The following is a 17,043-nucleotide window of genomic DNA, read 5'->3' on the forward strand; positions in this document are numbered from 1 at the left end:
ACTTGAAAACATGCAGGAGAAGAGACTTGGCAAGAAGTCCCTGCGTGCTGTGCTGCACCCCTGGGGAGCCCTGTGCTGGCTGGGCAGGTGGGGCTGGGGCTGTGACCCTGCTGCTCCCCACACTGCTGCACCTCCTAAGGACAGCACAGCCTGCAGGGGCTCAGGAGGGGATGGAGAGGAAGGAGGGCTTTCTGTACCTTGTGTGTGGGGCCATCATGCCCCCTCCTCCACGGCCATCTCCCATTCTCCTTGTGTCATGGTAGCCACTTCCTTGAGAACTGGGTCCATGCCACTCTTTCCTTGGTCCAGCTTCACGACTGTGGCGTTCTACGACGTGTCTGTCCTCGTTGTAGTGCTGGGGAGGAAGGGACACAACGTCATTCTCACAAAGAAAGAGCTGTTTCTCCTACAAGGAACAGGCCTGTCAACAAAGACACGTTTACAGCTGATAGAATAAACGCAAGTCTTTCAAGATTTCAGTTCACAGGCTGCTCACACATGTTTACAATATTCCTGTGACTTCTAGGTAACAAACTTAATGACAATTGTGTGGGTATGCAGTGAGTGAGGTTCCACAAACGCATACTTCCAGTTCTGCCCTGAACTCATTATCACTGGCATAAAACCCAGGAAGGAGAACATTAATGTCACAGACACATTTTATGAAAAATCCTTTCCTTAGGATTTTCTCTCCTGAGAAGCAGAGAGGCCTCTGGAACAAAATGTAAATGATGATTATCTGCTGCTGTGGAATGCAACAGGTGCATCTGGGATTGGTCTCATGGTGGTTGTTTCTAATCAATGGCCAATCACAGCCCAGCTGGCTCAGACTCTGTCTCAGACACAAGCCTTTGTTATTCATTCCTTCTTTTTCTATTCTTAGCCAGCCTTCTGATTAAATCCTTTCTTCTATTCTTTTAGTACAGTTTTAATATATATCATAAAATAATAAATCAAGCCTTCTGAAACAGAGTCAGATCCTCATCTCTTCCCTCATCCTAAGACCCCTGCGAACACCTCACACATTAATGCTTTTTAAATACTTCAGGAGTTACCAGCAGGAGTAAATTAATCTGTAGTCTTTAAAAACAAGTCTTGCAGAAGGATTTTCACTTAGTATCACATTACAAATTACAATTACAAACTGCACTGAAAATAGCAGGCAGTGACTGTATGGTTAAAACCCTGAAAAGGTGACAACAAATTCTCAAAAGCTTAACCACCTACTCTCTCAGGTATTGTTCAAAAGAATAATGAACAATATGTAGGTTATCATAAAGACAACAAAGTTATCTTTACGGCAACATAAAGATGCCAGACAAGAAGAATAGGGTAATTTTTTCATTATTAAAAAAGAGCCTTTAACAAAAAGAAAACTAAGTTGAAAATAGGCAGAATGCTTGTGAATGATTCTGATGATGTTATGTGGTCATTTTTCCAGCATGAGCCTGCATTTTCCAGCCTCTCCTTCACAGACACAAACACAAGAAGGTGACTCACTTGTCCTCCACCTCTGTCTCCCATCACGCCCCGTTCTCCTTCCCTGCCCCCGTAGCCGGAGGCGCTGCTGCGGCTGCCGGGCGGGGCTCCCCTCACGTGGCCGGACACTTCCCTTCCCGACCGCTCCGGCCGCTCGCCTCTGTAAAAATTGCTTTCATCAAAATTTGGGTTTCAGTATAGTTGAACTGGTACCAAATCACAGCACATATAGACAGCAGAGATTCCTGTGGTTCCTAGCAACCTGCAGTGACTTAGAAACATTCCTTTAAATCTGTGTGGCTTTTTAAATAATTCAGGCTCACGTACTACTCGTTTACATCTGCATTCTACACAAAAGCCTCCTTAACTCTGTGTTGCTACTCATGATTAAAACAGACTGCTGGAAATCAGCAACCAGTTCCTAGACGAGATTTAGCACTTGATACCCTACAATGCTTTTCTTTAGGAGGAGAGGGTCTATTCTCTCTTTACACACTAATTCTTGAGGAATTATGGATGAATTCTACAAGAGCCACTACTTTCCCTGGTTACTCAGCACATTTACCTGCCATCCCGTTTGTCTGTGCTGATGCCTCCCTCGCCCTTCCAGTTGGTTTGCCGGGGTGGGTTGGAGGTGGTTTCCCTGGGGTGGCGGCCGTGGGGGATGTCTGGTCTGTCGTGAATGATCACCGTCCTCCTCTCATCCCTGTCTCCCCGCACCTCGCGCCTGTCCGTGTCCCGCAGTTCGCTTCTTGCCTGTGGTGGTTCATTTCTTCTGGACTCACTGAAGGTCTTGGGGTATCTCTCAAAGCCTGGCTCTTCCCTTCGTGCTGTTGGGCGAGTCTTTTTTGCCTCACCTTGATTTACAAAACGATCTCGCCTAAGTTGTTAAAGTAGGAAAGAGTCATTTGCTTGTTTCCCATTTTCACCTTTCTCTGCACATGTAAGCACATGCATGAGGATATAAAATATCACTTATCTTTGTATTAGTTCATTGTTACTATATATGTGGAACAGAAATCCTTCCCACCCCATACTGTATTTATTTCTGTAATTGTAATTTTGAGCTTGAGTTCTAACAGCCAGTTAAACATTTTTTTATGCCTTTATTTGTTTCCATTTTGGTCAGTGTAATTTAAGCAACCACAGAGCTGCCTTTTTGCCCACTGTGAAATGGGGAGTGCCAGATTTCTCAAGTCAGAATTGTATTTTTACAATTCTAGTTCACTGCAACCTAAAAGCAGAATTCCAGAAGGTACAATTATGTGGTCTTAACTTTACTAGTGGTTACTGGAACCATGACATTCCATCTGGAACCAGCATTTACTGCACAGTAAATTACACAGGTAATCCACAGGAACTTGTGACTAAATGTGAAAGAGGAAGGAATAATTGCAAAAATCCTTTTGAAATGCCTCACAAAAAAAGGCCACCAGGTAGCTAATTTAAAGTCCTCATAGAAAAGCAGATTAGATTCCATGATAAAAGTAGCCAGTCCTGAAGACACAAGAAATGTCAGGACAGTGCTGCAATTCTATTATATCAGAACTGTGTGAAGCCTTTAGCACCACGTTCAGTTTTGAACAGTCAGGAGTGAAATCCACAGAGATGCTGGCACACAAGTACCTGCTCCGTTATCTAAACTTACCTATCAAAAGAAGATGATGGAACAGAACCTTCTGGGTATCGGCCTCGTTCTCTGTGATCAAAGTCATTGAACCTGTTCTGCTGGCGGCTGTAATCTGAGCCATGGCCAAAACGTGCATCTGTATCAAGAGCCATCTTCTTACTCTCGTTCCAGTAAGGATCATCTCTCCTTTAGCCAAAACAAAGGAACCCTCATCAGTCACGGGTAGCCAAATCAAGGCCTAATATGCAGAAAATTGTTGAGAGTCAGTTGTCTATTTTAGGAGATGCTCATTTGACCTTTGGAAAGCCACTGACAAAGGTAGACTCTTTAAAGAGTAGTAGACAAAATCATTTAAGAAAACACCCAAAACTAACCATCCCTTTAGCAGAAATATGAATTCTTAAAGTACAAGCTTCAACCATTAAGGCAAAACAGCTTTTCTCAGCAAATGCTCTAGATTGTGGCTTTTTGCCCACATAATAATTCATGGGATGCTTCTCTAATTTCAAAGCTCCCTCCCACAGATAAGGAGTATTTCATGTTTGTCATAAACTAATGCCAAACCAAACCAATACCAGAAATCCAGTTCTTCTGTGAAGACTACCTGCTTCAGGTCCAAATGCATTTTCAAATCTGATACAGGGTCTGTAGCTCTTTTTATTATGCACTGCAAATGACCAGTTTGAGAATTACCTGTGATCTACATCCCGTGGCCGTTTCAAAGAATTCCTCTTCTCCTGCTCATAGCGGAGCTGCTGCTGCTGCCGCCGCAGCTCCTCCCTCTCCCGCGCGATTCGCTCCGCTTCTTTCCGACGCTCCTGCCACAAAGGAACAAAAACAGAGCAGGTCTTTACTAGGGATACCCAGAGAACAGTTAGCAAGGATCCAAACATAGCCCTTGTCAGTTTTCTGCTAAAAGTTATCTGACAAAATTCATCCTTGAGTAGCATCTAAGATTAAAGAGCACAGGGAAAATTTCTCTAAAAAAGTAGACAACAGATCTGAAGATGCTATTGGCTGTTCCACAGAAATGTCTCCAGGTAATTTCTTGTATTACTACTGTATTTATTGCCCAGAAACACTTCTTGAAGTTTGCAGGGTTATTCTATAGGAAAAACCTGCTCAAATTACGGAAGAGTGGTATAGACAAAGTGATCTATTGTACTTCATGTTTAGAGACTGACTTGTACAGCTGCTACAGTAGCGAGCATTTTACATCAAATTAATCCCAAGGAAACAAGATGAAGATTCCCATTGTTCTACAATGCTAATTATGTAATGTTTGGCTGGGTTTTAGGAAACAAAAAGGACTGGGTAGAAGAGTGAAGATCAAAATTCCCTGCAAGGGCAAACTGGGCCATGCTCCAAACAGCTCGTGCACAGTCCAGAGCACAGCTCTGCCCACCTGTTCAATCCGAACACGCTCTCTCTCCAATCGCTCCCGTTCCATCCTCTCCCTCTCCAGCTTCTGCCTCTCAATTTCCAGCCTCTCCCTTTCCCTCTGCAGGCACTCTTCTCGCTCGTGCATTATCCGGATCCGCTCTCGCTCGCGCCGCTCCCGCTCCGCAATTTCTCTTCGCCTGAAGAAAAAAAAAGAGGGAGCAGAAATTCATCTGAAAAATTTTGTCATCCAAAACTAACATCACCTTAGACATAGTCATTCAAGAGTTAATTCAGAGTAAGCTCCTCACAGAAATCCTTGCACCACAAGTCTACTCCTTTTAGCCCCAAGTAGCCAAAGTGGTTTTAGCTTATCTACAGAACCATTAGCAGACAACTGATAGGTAAAGTTATTTCAAGAATCATTTCTTGATGTATTTTATTCTTAATCTGGATTTCTCATTTGTCATGTGGCACACAGCAACAACAGTATTCAGTAGCCAAGAATATGATTTGATCTAAAAAATAAATGCTATTTTAGCTCTTATCTTCTTCAAACTAACAAAACATTTACTTAGGGTTTTCTGTTCAAAAAATTAAAACAGACAGCCAATCATGACTACTCTGAGTTGCACTTGTTAGTAGACTCATGAACAGCTTCATTTTGCTTTCTCCTTTTCACCTCCCATAATACAGCCTAGAGGAAGCACAAAAGGCATTTTCTCCTTTAAGCTTTATGCTTGCTGGGAAGTCCTTTGTTTAGGAATTGTTTCCCATTGTTTTGGTAAACCCAGCTAACAACACAGCTCATTTAACTGCTCTTTGCAAGCTTTTGGCCAGATGAAAACAGAAGAACAGAACAGTGAAGCCATTTGGTCTTTCTATTTAAAGGGTCAAGATTGTATTAGGCTTGATTTGTCATTTAGACATACAACATTCTCAGTGTGAAAACAAACAAGCAAATACCAAACACTACCTTTAGCCCTGTCTCCTAGTCTACTTCTCACCTTTCCAAAAAGAAAACTGGCATGCAGTAATATTTATGAGATAGACCCCCCACTGTAACAAACTCTAAGCTGTGTGTGTACATACATAGCTATTAAAAGATTACACAAAAATTTTGGAGTTTGTTAATTCCCATAAAGATACTGTTAGGTATCCTAGGTATCTATGTTAGATAGAGTCCCAGACTTTAACATCTGGTTAGAAGGCTTGACAGAATGCATTCTGATTAGATTTCTAAATATAGAATCTGATCAATTAATGTATACAATAGCCTTTAGCAAAAAGTTGGGTTACTACCTTCGCAGTTCAACAGCTCGTCGTATCCTTTCCAACCGAACCATGTGTTCTCGCAATCTCTGTTCCTTCATCTTTTCAAAAGGCAAGATATCCTTTCTACCCCTGTATTCCCTGAATTTCACTTTCTCTTGAATAATACGCTCTTTGTTCCTCAATATCTGTGGCTATAGATAGAGATTACAATGGTTATTTCAGAAGTCTCATTCATTTAGGGAGATTTCTGGATGCTATGTTCAAGTATGATTAATGACTTAGCAATCCCAAAGCATACAGAGCTTCTATCTAAGCTTAACAGTTAGTGATAACTTATTGACTTCAGTGCAAATATCAACTGCAAGGTAGGATCAAATCAGGTAAGGATTGCATCAAATCTATAGATACTTACTTTATCAAACCTTCCCCTTCTAACTGTCCTAGTGTGGCCTTGGTCTCCTTTTGTTTGGTCTAAAACTACAACTTGACCTGGGCTTTTACCACCTAGTGAAGGGGGGAAACAAAAAAAAAAAATAAAAGAAGGTTTAAAAACATACACACAGCTATCTCTATTTGCTTATTAAAAATTCTTCTTAGTGAAATTTCTAAATCTCTGAAGTGAACTGGTACTGGTAGGAGAAGCATACCAGCACATGCCTGTAACTAAATATTAGTATAAAGTATGGAAGTAATAAATGTGTTACTGGAGTCTAAAAAAGAACAGTTGTTTAACTGTCGGGTTTCCAGTAAGAGCAAGAACATGCCCCCGAGACAAGTTAGACACACAGATTCAACAGGAGGAAATAAGGCTATATGGCATACTTATTCTTTTCTTTTCTTCAGTTTTTTTAGTGGATTCTTGACTAGGGCCACTTGTTCCATTATCACTCTTCTCATCTTTACCTTCTGTTTTCTTGGTTTCTTTACTTTCTTTTTTTTCAGATTTCTCTGATTTCTTTTCTTCTTTTTTGGTTGACGGAGTTCTTATTAGGAAAAAGAACACAAAAATCTAATGAGGGAAATTCAGCTTAGAGGATTTTCACAATTTCAGAAGATGTGAAATTCCTTACTTGCTGGCTTTGTCACTTGATGCAGTCTTCTTATCTCCTACGCTCCTACTCGAACTAGATTTCTCATCACTTTCCTTCTTCAACTCTTTTTTGGAGGGATCACCTTTCACCTATTTTTTTTTTTTTTTCAAAAGCAAATAGGTTAATACAGATTCTTGTCAAAGATGGTCTATTTTGGGTAAAGTCTTCATGGAATGAAACCTACTTTCTCCACAGAGATCTGCTGTCCGTGCAGCTCTGTGCGGTGCAGGTGTGCGATACACCGGGCCACCTCTGTGCTAGAGGACATTGTTACTATGCCGTAGCATTTTGCCCCTGGGCTTCGTGCATTTGTGACCACCTTTGCACCAAGTACCTATGCAAACAGGAAGAATTCAGGTTCTGAGAGAGACATTTCTAAGGAAGGTATGGTATTGCAATAAGATTTTTACCCTAGTATATAAGAAAACAGAACAAATTCAACCCAACCCCCTCAATTCACCAGCAACGTAACTCCCACCCCGCTACAAAGATTGACTGACACTCCCGAATTCTCAAAAGCTTTGAGAACTTCATCCCAACTTGCACATTAAGGAATATTAATGCTTGCATCCTGTTTTGACCAGTCACCTCCTCATGCCCATTATCTAAATGCTACTCTTCAGTTATTGGCAAAATTCATTCACAGAAAAAGCACTGACCTGAATTTGATGGTTCATTTCTGACAGATGAACCCCCACAAAAAAAGTCAGCAGCTGCCAATTAATGGCAGGAAGGTATAAGCAGCATTATGTAGTGACTCAATAAGGGAGCCAACTCTTCAAAGTCATCCAGCAAGTGTGCCAGTTAAGCCATTTTAGCAGTCAGCTCTGACATCTGCTTCTTGAGAAGGTATTAACCTTTGTGCTCCTCCTTGCTAGAATTTCTATGGCCACTGGAGCCAGTCTTCTTGCCATAGTCATGCTTTAAAGGCAACAATTTTATCTTTCTAGCTGCCATCAATTTTATCTTTTTAGCTATCTAGACTGTCATGGTACAGTCATGAAATATTTCTCAATCAATTTTAAAACTGGGAAGCTACACAAATGTAAGTACTAACCAGCTTTACAGTGAAAACAGCCAAGTAAATGGAAGTTTCAACAAAATATACTCTCAGGTGTCCACACTTGTGAATGCATTAAATAATTACACCTACTAAATTCACTGGCAACATCAGATATGCCAAAATCAATACACATATTTGACAGTCACAGTGCTCAGGTTCTAACTAGTTCCCAAGATACAATAGTGCCATACCTGCACAGGCTTACACTAACACTACAAATTCAGAGTTATCAGCAACTCCTTTGGGAAAATGAGAACACTGGGTTTAGAAGACTGCTTAGCTTTCAAGATTTCCACATTGTTCTATGGAATTTGTATGTTTCAATTAACCAAAATTGGGAAAAGATACTTAATTTAGGTAGACTGTAAAAAAAAAATCAAGTCATTGAAAGAGTTCCTAAAGCATCATACATTGAATGTGACATCTTTTTACCAATTCTTCCCACATTCATAAGCCTTCAGAACACATTTTAGAAACAACCTCCCAAAGCAGGATGTTCTAGAAACACTGTTTGTATTACAATTTTATCAGTTAGAACGCTATCTTGCCCTCATGGTTAAATACAGTTGCTACAAAGGAACATAGCCATCATTATTTTAAAAGCCAGTTCTGACCAGAACTTTCAAGTATTTGTGAAATTTCTTTTGTACTTATCTTACCTCCACAGGAAGAAAAATTTCTTATAAAATGAATAGATGGCTCTTCCTGTAAGCATACACTCCTACTGCTGCAATATGGGGTTTTACATTGCACTGGTCAGACACTTCCTCTCAAACCCTTATTTAAATCAAGTATTAATTTCTGTAACTGAGTAGAGGAGGAGGAATAGACACACGCCACACACATGGTATCACAGCCCATAAAATACCTTTCCATATTTGCCAAAGAGATTTTTCAAGTCAGCAGCTTTTGTGTTGGAAGACAGTCCGCTAACCCAGAGGTTCCTAGTTGAACTTCCACTGCTACCACTAACACTGCTCGCGCTTCCTGCAACAAGTTTTACAAACAGCCAAAACATTAAGGAGACAAAGGTACCATCAATATTTTACTAAAGTGTCGCTGAAAAGAGAAACTTAGCCTGTTACCTCTAAGTAACTGTTTATCTGGTTACCTTTCTTGAAAAGATTTCTACAGAAAAAAAAATATATGCTATAAGATTTCATTCATTTAACCAGGTATTGAGACCAACAGTTTGGTTAGCTTGTATTCAAAGGATAGAGACAGAAAAATAATACAAATCTTTGTTAAAGGCATGCTTTACTCCTCATCTGGGTATGTACATTTAGCTTCAATATCTGGCTCTTATCATTAGCTACCATCCATAAAAAGGGGTTTTTTTGCACACAGTATTTGTTCTCCATCACGATGTCCGTACACTGCTCAAGTTACCAGAGACAGCAGAAAGGCAAATACAGGAGACTTGGATAATCCCAGCCTCCAGAATCATGTGATCAATTTCCACAACTTCAGAGTATTGGCTTCATCCACAGCAGTTTTTTAAAAATACTACTGGATGTAGAACTAGATACAACCCACCAAAATTATTTCCCACATACTAAAGAAAATACTAAATAAAAGCTGGAAAAACACTTTGTGCCTTAAATACTCCCCTCACCTCATATATTAGGTATTTTTGCAACAACACAGCAATAAGAACTCAAAAGAGATTCATGTCATCTCATTCCCAGTATCTTTCAGTCCTCAGTTATGTAGCTCAGCTTGTTGTTTGCTGCTAAATAAATGAACTACTTTGGGATATGTTAAAATGCAGCCAGTCCTACAGGCAAGACCAGAACTAGTCTCCATCTTGACAGCTGGAAAATCTGGTGATATGCAGAGTTTTAAAAGGTAATTTAACCATCTTGAGCAGAGAGTTTTGTTTGTTCAATGCATCAAGATTAACTATGAGCAAAAGGCAACATCCCAGTTATGATCATACCGAGGTTATCTTGATATTAGTTTAGATATATAAGGAAGAAATTCTTCCCTGTGGGCCGTGGCATGGGCTGCCCAGAGCAGCTGTGGCTGCCCCATCCCTGGACGTGTCCAAGGCCTGGCTGGACAGGGCTTGGAACAACCTGGGATAGTGGAAGGTGTCCCTGCCCACAGCAGGGCATTGGAACGAGATGATCTTTAAGGTCCCTTCCAACCCATAATACTCTGTGGTTCTGTGATACACTCAGACCACCAATAAACACCATTTATCAGCCACTGTCCTGGCTTTGGCTGTGTATATTAAGAAAGCCTTACAACAGTTACTATCAGTTATCACATATGCTACATAAATGAGGACACAGCAAATCTGCTTTCAGTTTCATCGTAAGCATCTACAGAAGACCCAATTATGTCTGCCACAAAAAATTTCCTCTCAAATCCATTTATCAGGTAAAGTTTCATTCGCTCCTTAGTGTTATGCCAGAGATTCTGACAAAGGTTTTTGGCAGAAAGGGAGTAGGTAAAATAAGGAGACGCATGAGCTCACACAAATCCATCTCTTCAACCATGAAGAACCAGAATAACTGGTGACATTAATGTGCTTTTGAGCTCCAGTCTTCAAATTTGTAATCATAACACAAGCTTTTATGGAAACTGGTGGAAACTCCAAGGCTCCAAAGTTCAAATTTAATACATTAAACAGCCACAAGTGCAATTTTGCAAGCTGGCATCTCAGCTATAGTACTTGTCTGAAACTTTAGTTTATTTAAAAATGAGTTAGAATTACAAACAAGACAAAAAAATGAATTGTCATTACATTTAAGTATTTGCAATTATTTTTTGCTTGTTTTGCTGTAAGTCACAGCAGACTTATCTGAAAATTATAGCTTCTCATCAAAACAAAGACCTGGGAAACGTTAAATGAATTTGCTCCCAAAAGTATTTTGCAATAGAAAAACATATTTTCATCAAGGCTTTAGAATAAGCATTTTTGATCTTATGACAAACCTGGCATAAGGAGAAACAAAATATATGGACACATACACATAGCAAATGCCTACTGTACCTCTAGCATAATTTACTAGAGATGGCTGAGTTCAATCATATAAACCATTTTATTATGTGGGAAGCAATTTCTCAGTCAGGAAAGCATTTAGTTCAAGAAATACTACTCTAATTCGGAATAGTTACCTTTATCATCCTTTGATGTTGTCTTGCTTTCTTTAGATTCCTTAGTAGAGCTAGAGAGGCAAATTAAAAAAATCAGAAGAAAGTTGAAACTACAGAACTCGGTGTTGCATTTTATACTACTAACACTAACAGACAAGTTAACATTTCAAAAAATAAAAATGAAAAAGGGCCAGACTGTATATTTGAACAAATGATTCCCTTATGGATTCTTGCACTGATTTTCCCCAAGATGCCTGAAGATCTAGATTTTCTGACAACTCTATTCAGTGGATATATGGCAATCTTCTCCAGATTTCAGGACGGGGACTTGACTTCATTTTGTGTTCTTAGAACTGATAGCTGTTCATTACCATCATCACAAGGACATTTAAAAAAATCGTCAATTTGAAAAAAATAAATAAATGCTGACAATTCGACAATGCAATCAGTAGGACATAGTGTCTATACGAAGATCTTGAATTTTAAAAAGTAACTTATGGCGGTCAAAAAACCTACAGGCAGGAGCATAGGATACTAATTATAAGATTCTTGCTGCTACCCCCTTAATGTAGAGTGATCTTATTGAATGCTGGTACTCAGTATCGTAAAGAACTGACATAGAAAAACAAACCTCTTTGCTTGACCAGAGGCCCCAGTAGACGAGGGACCTTTCTTCAAAGTATCCTTTTCTTTGTCTCCAGATTCTGCTTTCTTTGAACTTTCTCTGGCTTCCTTCTTGACGGGATCACCCTTCACGGAGTCTTCCTTCTTACCATCTTTATGGTTCTCAGTCACCTCATAGTCCTTGCTTTCCTTCTCCAGGCTCTGTGAAATGGTATCCTGCACATCCTTTGGCTTACTTGCTTCAGAATCTGTAATTTTCACATTTTTACCTGTTTCTAGGAGGTCATCACCATCAAAATCCAGAGTGATGGCATCTTCGGCCTGGATTGTAACCGATATGTTATCATCCTCAGCTTCTTTCACAGAGGGGTTAGCTTCCATCTCTTCATGAGCCGTGTGATCAGCCTCAGCTAGGCTTTCTTCTGAAGGAAGAGGTTTAGATACTTCTTGTGTACCATCACCAGAACCTGCTTTATCTAAGAGGATTTAACAGGAATAAATATGGCAAAACAAGAAGTTTAAACAATTTCATATGCATAAGCTAGAATAGGACCTAGAAAATACAAAGCCAGTTATTAGCACTGATGGAAGGTTAGAAAAAAACACAAGGTGTATTAACACAAATATAAATCCTTTACCCAGGATCACTTATTCTTCATGGCAAAACACATTTTCTAGAGACAAATACCAAAACATTAGGAGGGAGAATACGGTTCCATCCTGGAGATACCCGTTCTTCATAAGAAGTATCCATTTTCCAGTTTAGGATTGAGCATAGAAGAAGAACATAGTTGCTTTGGATGTTCACAGTTTGATTTAATCTGTCTTTGAATCTTCCTGGTTCCAGAACTTCTGGCCTTCCCAAATCCGAAAGAATCACAGTCTTGGAGAATTCCAGCCAGTCTTCCACGTCGGCGTTCGCTGCTCCTTTCCTTCCCAAGCAGTCGCTTGGCAGTCAAGTGAGTTGTACAAGGCTGCTGCAGAACATGGATGGGTGAGCCTTAATCCAGAGTTCGTAGACAAATGGTCTCAGTCTTCATCCACTGGAAAGATTTTCCATCTCAGTCCCACAGAGACATCTCCATCTTCTTGGATTTGCACAGGTGAGACACTTCAGCCATGGGGTCCCTCGTGAACACGGAGTCTGTAGTTTTATCCTGTAGCTTCAGTAATGTGTTCATTCCATCTTGTGGCAAGTGATGGTGTCCCATGTCCTTTTGAGTCCACAAAATGTAGAATCCTTATGACTTCTGTCCAGGAAGTCTGTTTGCCCAAATGCATTACATTCCTTCTAGAGTTTCACTAATGAGCACAGCATAAAAAAATGGTGCCACTCCACAGGTTTGCAAACCCCTGTTTTACCATCCTATGTACAAGTGGTATTTCTAAGTGACAGTAAGCCAAGCATATGATGGTCCATACATTTGTGGGGTGCTCAACTTCAGTGTGAGAGTGCAGCATTTCACTCAACATCAGTTACTGCAGTGCAAGTTGGAGCTTTGGCATCAACACTTACCGTGTATTAAAATCAGTCCTTGAATACTATGGCTTTTATTAAGAATCATAGTATTGCAACTAGATTATACATCCACCACAGTAACTGATAATACTGTAATCAACTCTTAAGAGTAAATAACTCTTAGGAGTGAAAAAAACTGACTGCAGTGATTCCAGGTGCTGAGCTCAATGAGGAGACAACTGATACTTAGTGCTGGAGATAAGCCTAGTATTAGTAGAGATTGAATGTTACAAGAGAAAGTTGCCTGCTCTACCAGAGTAAAACCTCTGAACTCTATTAAACTTTAGACATACCTTTCTCATTTTCTTCATCTTCCCCATCCTGCAAGAAAAGGAAGTCAACACTAAATGTCTCCTATTTTGAAACTTCAAGCAGAACAATTTGTCTTTTTCATAACATTTCTATTGTATGAAGGCAAATACTGAAATGAAAACTGTTTCCAAAGATTATCCAGGAACCAAACTTGTGCACCTCCCTTGTCAAATCACTAAAAAATGTTATAAAACTTCTTTATGAAATAACTTGGCATTTATCTGCAACACTTGCAGTTTGCAGTTGATTGGGACATGCAGATCTTGTCTTACCACCTCAACTCAATGGGACATTTCTAAACTATTCCATGTCTTACCAAAGCCTTCAGAATGGATGCCAAGCTGCTGATTACTGCTTTCAGAGAAATGCAAGCAGTCCATCATTAGCTTTAAAAGCTCAAGAGAGAAGTCAGAAACTAGGCAGCCTCTCTCCAGTAACTACTTAAAAAGCAAACTCTGATTTTGATGGGTATTTACTTATTTCTCATTAGCTTTACAGAGCAAGAGATGCTGTATGAGATGTCATTTTCCAGACATCAGTTCCATGGAACTCAGAATGAATTTCTGAACTTAGAGATATCAGATATTAGTTTTAACACCAAAAGCATCCCTGAACAACCATGCCCCACTTCACACTTCCCACATTCTCCAAGGACAAACTTCTACAGTAAACAGAAGTAAACTCTTGTACAGGCTGTACATACTACAACAGCATCTGGCATAGCCTTGTGATATGTTTTTAAGGGAGTGTGAAACATATTCTTTTTGAAGTCTATGCACTGAATACTCCTAAACTGTAGACATGAATTATGTCTTTAAATAGGTCAACTTACTTGGTAAATCACAATTATCTCCATTACTAAATATTTGAATATTTGAAAGCTTCCCATTCAGTTTACCTTTACAGTTTTACATATCTGACTCTAAAATGCATGCTGGAACAGAAAAACCATTCTAGAGTGATCTTTTCCAACTAAACAGACGTAAAAATCAGCTTAAGAGAATAGATTTAGAACTCACATGGACAGCTGGAAAAGTGTAATCTTCTATGTCTGGACCTTCATTTTCCTATAGAAATAGAAAAGGGACAAGATAAGGAAACTATTTAAAAGACACTCAAACTTTGAGGGGGTCAAGAGATTCCATTAGATCAGTAAATATTTAAGTGGATACACACTCAACAATGTGAACATCCATGAGCAGTTCTCCTGATGTAAAGAATCTGAACACTGAACTGAAAGGCACAGGTCACTGCCAGTACAAGGGAAAAGGATCCCTTAAGAACTAACTCTGGATGGACTCTGGCAGAATTTTAACAATCAGTGCCACATTTGTTTCAGGACTATTCAAATACAAATCAAGGCAAATAGAAAGAAAAGAGTCAAGTAGAGTAAAAAGAAAATAAACATCTTCTACAGTTAAGCAAGACAAACTGAAAATCTAGTTCTGACTTCCTAGTAACAAACACTAAGAAAAATGTACATTTTGCTGATAAATTTGATGTAGCATATAGCCAAGTACCTGACTTTCAGAATCCTTCTCCACATCTTCTGTTGTCTCCACTGGCTCTGGGTCATGGTATCTTTTCTTTTCTGAAGATGGTAGTTCTTTAGAATTCAAGTTCTCATCTTCAACAGATTCTTTGAAGTCTTTCAATTCATCATTTCCATCTTGATCACTTGCATCTTGAGTCTCCAATTCACTTTCCTTTTGGTGTGAACACAAATACTTAATATAACTAAAAGTATTAGCTTTGTTCTAAAAAAATCACTGCTAGAATCAGTGTTTCACTGCTGGATCCGTGTCTCACGTGCACAATAAAATTCATACCATGTTTTAAAACCCCCCCAGCTTCATACCCTTAAGGCATCACACTGAATGCAGTAAAAACAAAGCTCCAAACTTCCACATAAATTACCACAAAGAAAATGGAAGCTTTTTCATTAACTGAAGTCAAACACTGACCTTAAATACAAAATGGAAAAAGTTTTTACATACTTTTATTACCTTGACAAAGGAGTCCTCTTCCACTGAAGCATCACCAGTCAATTCATCAGCTTCCTGCTTTTTACCTGAAATGATGGGATATGCTGAGGCTAGACCTGCTATGCAGAGCACACTTTTAATACTGATTATGTGTCTGGCCTTACCTAATTATTCTCTACTTGTTCTAGTTTAGCTGGATTGTTCCCTATAATATAGCCCTCCAAAAACTGAGTAATTTTTAAGATAAGGAGATAAAATGTCAGCTGAGTGAGAATGAATAATCAATGCTGTTCAATAAACAAGTGGTTACATCCAAGTTAGTGATCTAAATACCTATCCTTCTGCTTTGAGTGCTAATGGAATTCAGGAGAACACTGAACTAGAAACTAAACATTTCCAGAATTACTGATGTTGACTAGACATTATGACTTTGGAAAGGTCTTGCTTTAGAGGGTAACTAACATCACTGAGCAATTAGGTTAGAACAAACCTCTAAAGGTCATCCAGCCCACCCAACTGCCTGCTGAAAATCACAGTGGAGTTCCAAGGACAACAGAATGTCTCAGGGCTTTATTTAGCTGCATCTCTGAACATCCACAGCATGGCAATTACAAGCCTCTCCAAGCCACCTTTTTCAGTAGAGGACGAAGTGAGGCAGAAGAATTGAGTAGTGCAGCACTTCTGCTCTCTACATATGCTTTACTGTATTAAGGCCTGTGCCATTGAGGAATTCTGCTCCTCCAGCACAGGCACACTTTTCTCTATCAGAGATGTCTCTGTGGGGGTGATGACTAGACACAGCTCCCTTTGGAGCCCACTGCATTTCCTTATTCTGGAAAACAAGACCCAAGAACACTAGACAGAAACATCTCCACACAAACACAGCCTTTGAAGAACATTCTGTCTCTTTGATTCAGTCTATCAAAGATTAGCCTATGCAACAGTTTTCAGTAGCACAAGGTACAAAAGCAGCTCTGTTAGGAAGTGTCTTTAGTGTATCTTCTACTGAAACTCAGTGTCAATTCAAATGCAAATGAGATGGCAGTCATAATTTGCACTTAATGCTTCATTTTTGGCATAGAATCTTCCCTCCTCCCTTCAACCTCTAATGAATGGCTAAACCAAATTTATAGCTATTCCAAAGGGATATAAAAGAAAACCATAAGGCAAAGTTCAACACAGTATAGACATCTCTGTTAGCTGAAATATTCAATTTTTACAGCCATTAATTTCTGTGGTCTTTCATATGCAGTCCTTAAACGCACTTCAAAACTGGACAGTCCTGAACTACAGGGCAAGAAGCAACACTATTGTTTTGGGTTTGCTTGGATTCCAGTTGCTTTTACTCATTTCCCTGAAAGGCAGCACTCTGACCATACTCCTAGAAAAAGCACATTGCTGTTTTCAGCACAGGCACACACTGATCTCCAGGAAAAGGCACGGAGCAGAAGCTATTTCTGTGACTGCAAAACATGAGATTTAAACTTTCAAATCCAGTGTCACTGATTTTACTTCACTTCAAACAAACAAACAAAAAACTCCAAACCCACAGAAAGTCCAGTTTTATACTTGTAATGCAA

At 39.5% G+C, this 17,043-nt stretch overlaps 1 protein-coding gene across 8 annotated transcripts in view; it reads right to left on the minus strand.

Annotated features, from left to right (window-relative positions):
* SLTM (SAFB like transcription modulator) overlaps nucleotides 1-17,043 on the minus strand; it is a 32,349-nt gene that overhangs the window by 9,287 nt on the left and 6,019 nt on the right. Inside the window, exons 3-20 of one of the 8 annotated variants that reach the window (XM_074549428.1) lie at nucleotides 15,476-15,549; nucleotides 14,999-15,184; nucleotides 14,498-14,545; nucleotides 13,460-13,487; nucleotides 11,655-12,069; nucleotides 11,045-11,094; nucleotides 8,787-8,905; nucleotides 7,040-7,189; nucleotides 6,835-6,944; nucleotides 6,587-6,747; nucleotides 6,177-6,268; nucleotides 5,792-5,955; nucleotides 4,515-4,689; nucleotides 3,803-3,927; nucleotides 3,128-3,295; nucleotides 2,045-2,359; nucleotides 1,501-1,651; nucleotides 198-355 (exon numbers count right to left, since the gene is read on the minus strand). In XM_074549428.1, the coding sequence (XP_074405529.1) occupies nucleotides 198-355; nucleotides 1,501-1,651; nucleotides 2,045-2,359; nucleotides 3,128-3,295; nucleotides 3,803-3,927; nucleotides 4,515-4,689; nucleotides 5,792-5,955; nucleotides 6,177-6,268; nucleotides 6,587-6,747; nucleotides 6,835-6,944; nucleotides 7,040-7,189; nucleotides 8,787-8,905; nucleotides 11,045-11,094; nucleotides 11,655-12,069; nucleotides 13,460-13,487; nucleotides 14,498-14,545; nucleotides 14,999-15,184; nucleotides 15,476-15,549 (2,689 nt within the window). Of the gene's footprint in view, nucleotides 1-197; nucleotides 356-1,500; nucleotides 1,652-2,044; nucleotides 2,360-3,127; nucleotides 3,296-3,802; nucleotides 3,928-4,514; nucleotides 4,690-5,791; nucleotides 5,956-6,176; nucleotides 6,269-6,586; nucleotides 6,748-6,834; nucleotides 6,945-7,039; nucleotides 7,190-8,786; nucleotides 8,906-11,044; nucleotides 11,095-11,654; nucleotides 12,124-13,459; nucleotides 13,488-14,497; nucleotides 14,546-14,998; nucleotides 15,185-15,475; nucleotides 15,550-17,043 lie in introns of all 8 variants that reach the window. The other 7 variants (XM_074549430.1, XM_074549425.1, XM_074549432.1 and 4 more) reach the window with 7 other exon arrangements.

This window comes from Zonotrichia albicollis, chromosome 11 (assembly GCF_047830755.1).
Source record: "Zonotrichia albicollis isolate bZonAlb1 chromosome 11, bZonAlb1.hap1, whole genome shotgun sequence".
NCBI lineage: Eukaryota > Metazoa > Chordata > Aves > Passeriformes > Passerellidae > Zonotrichia > Zonotrichia albicollis.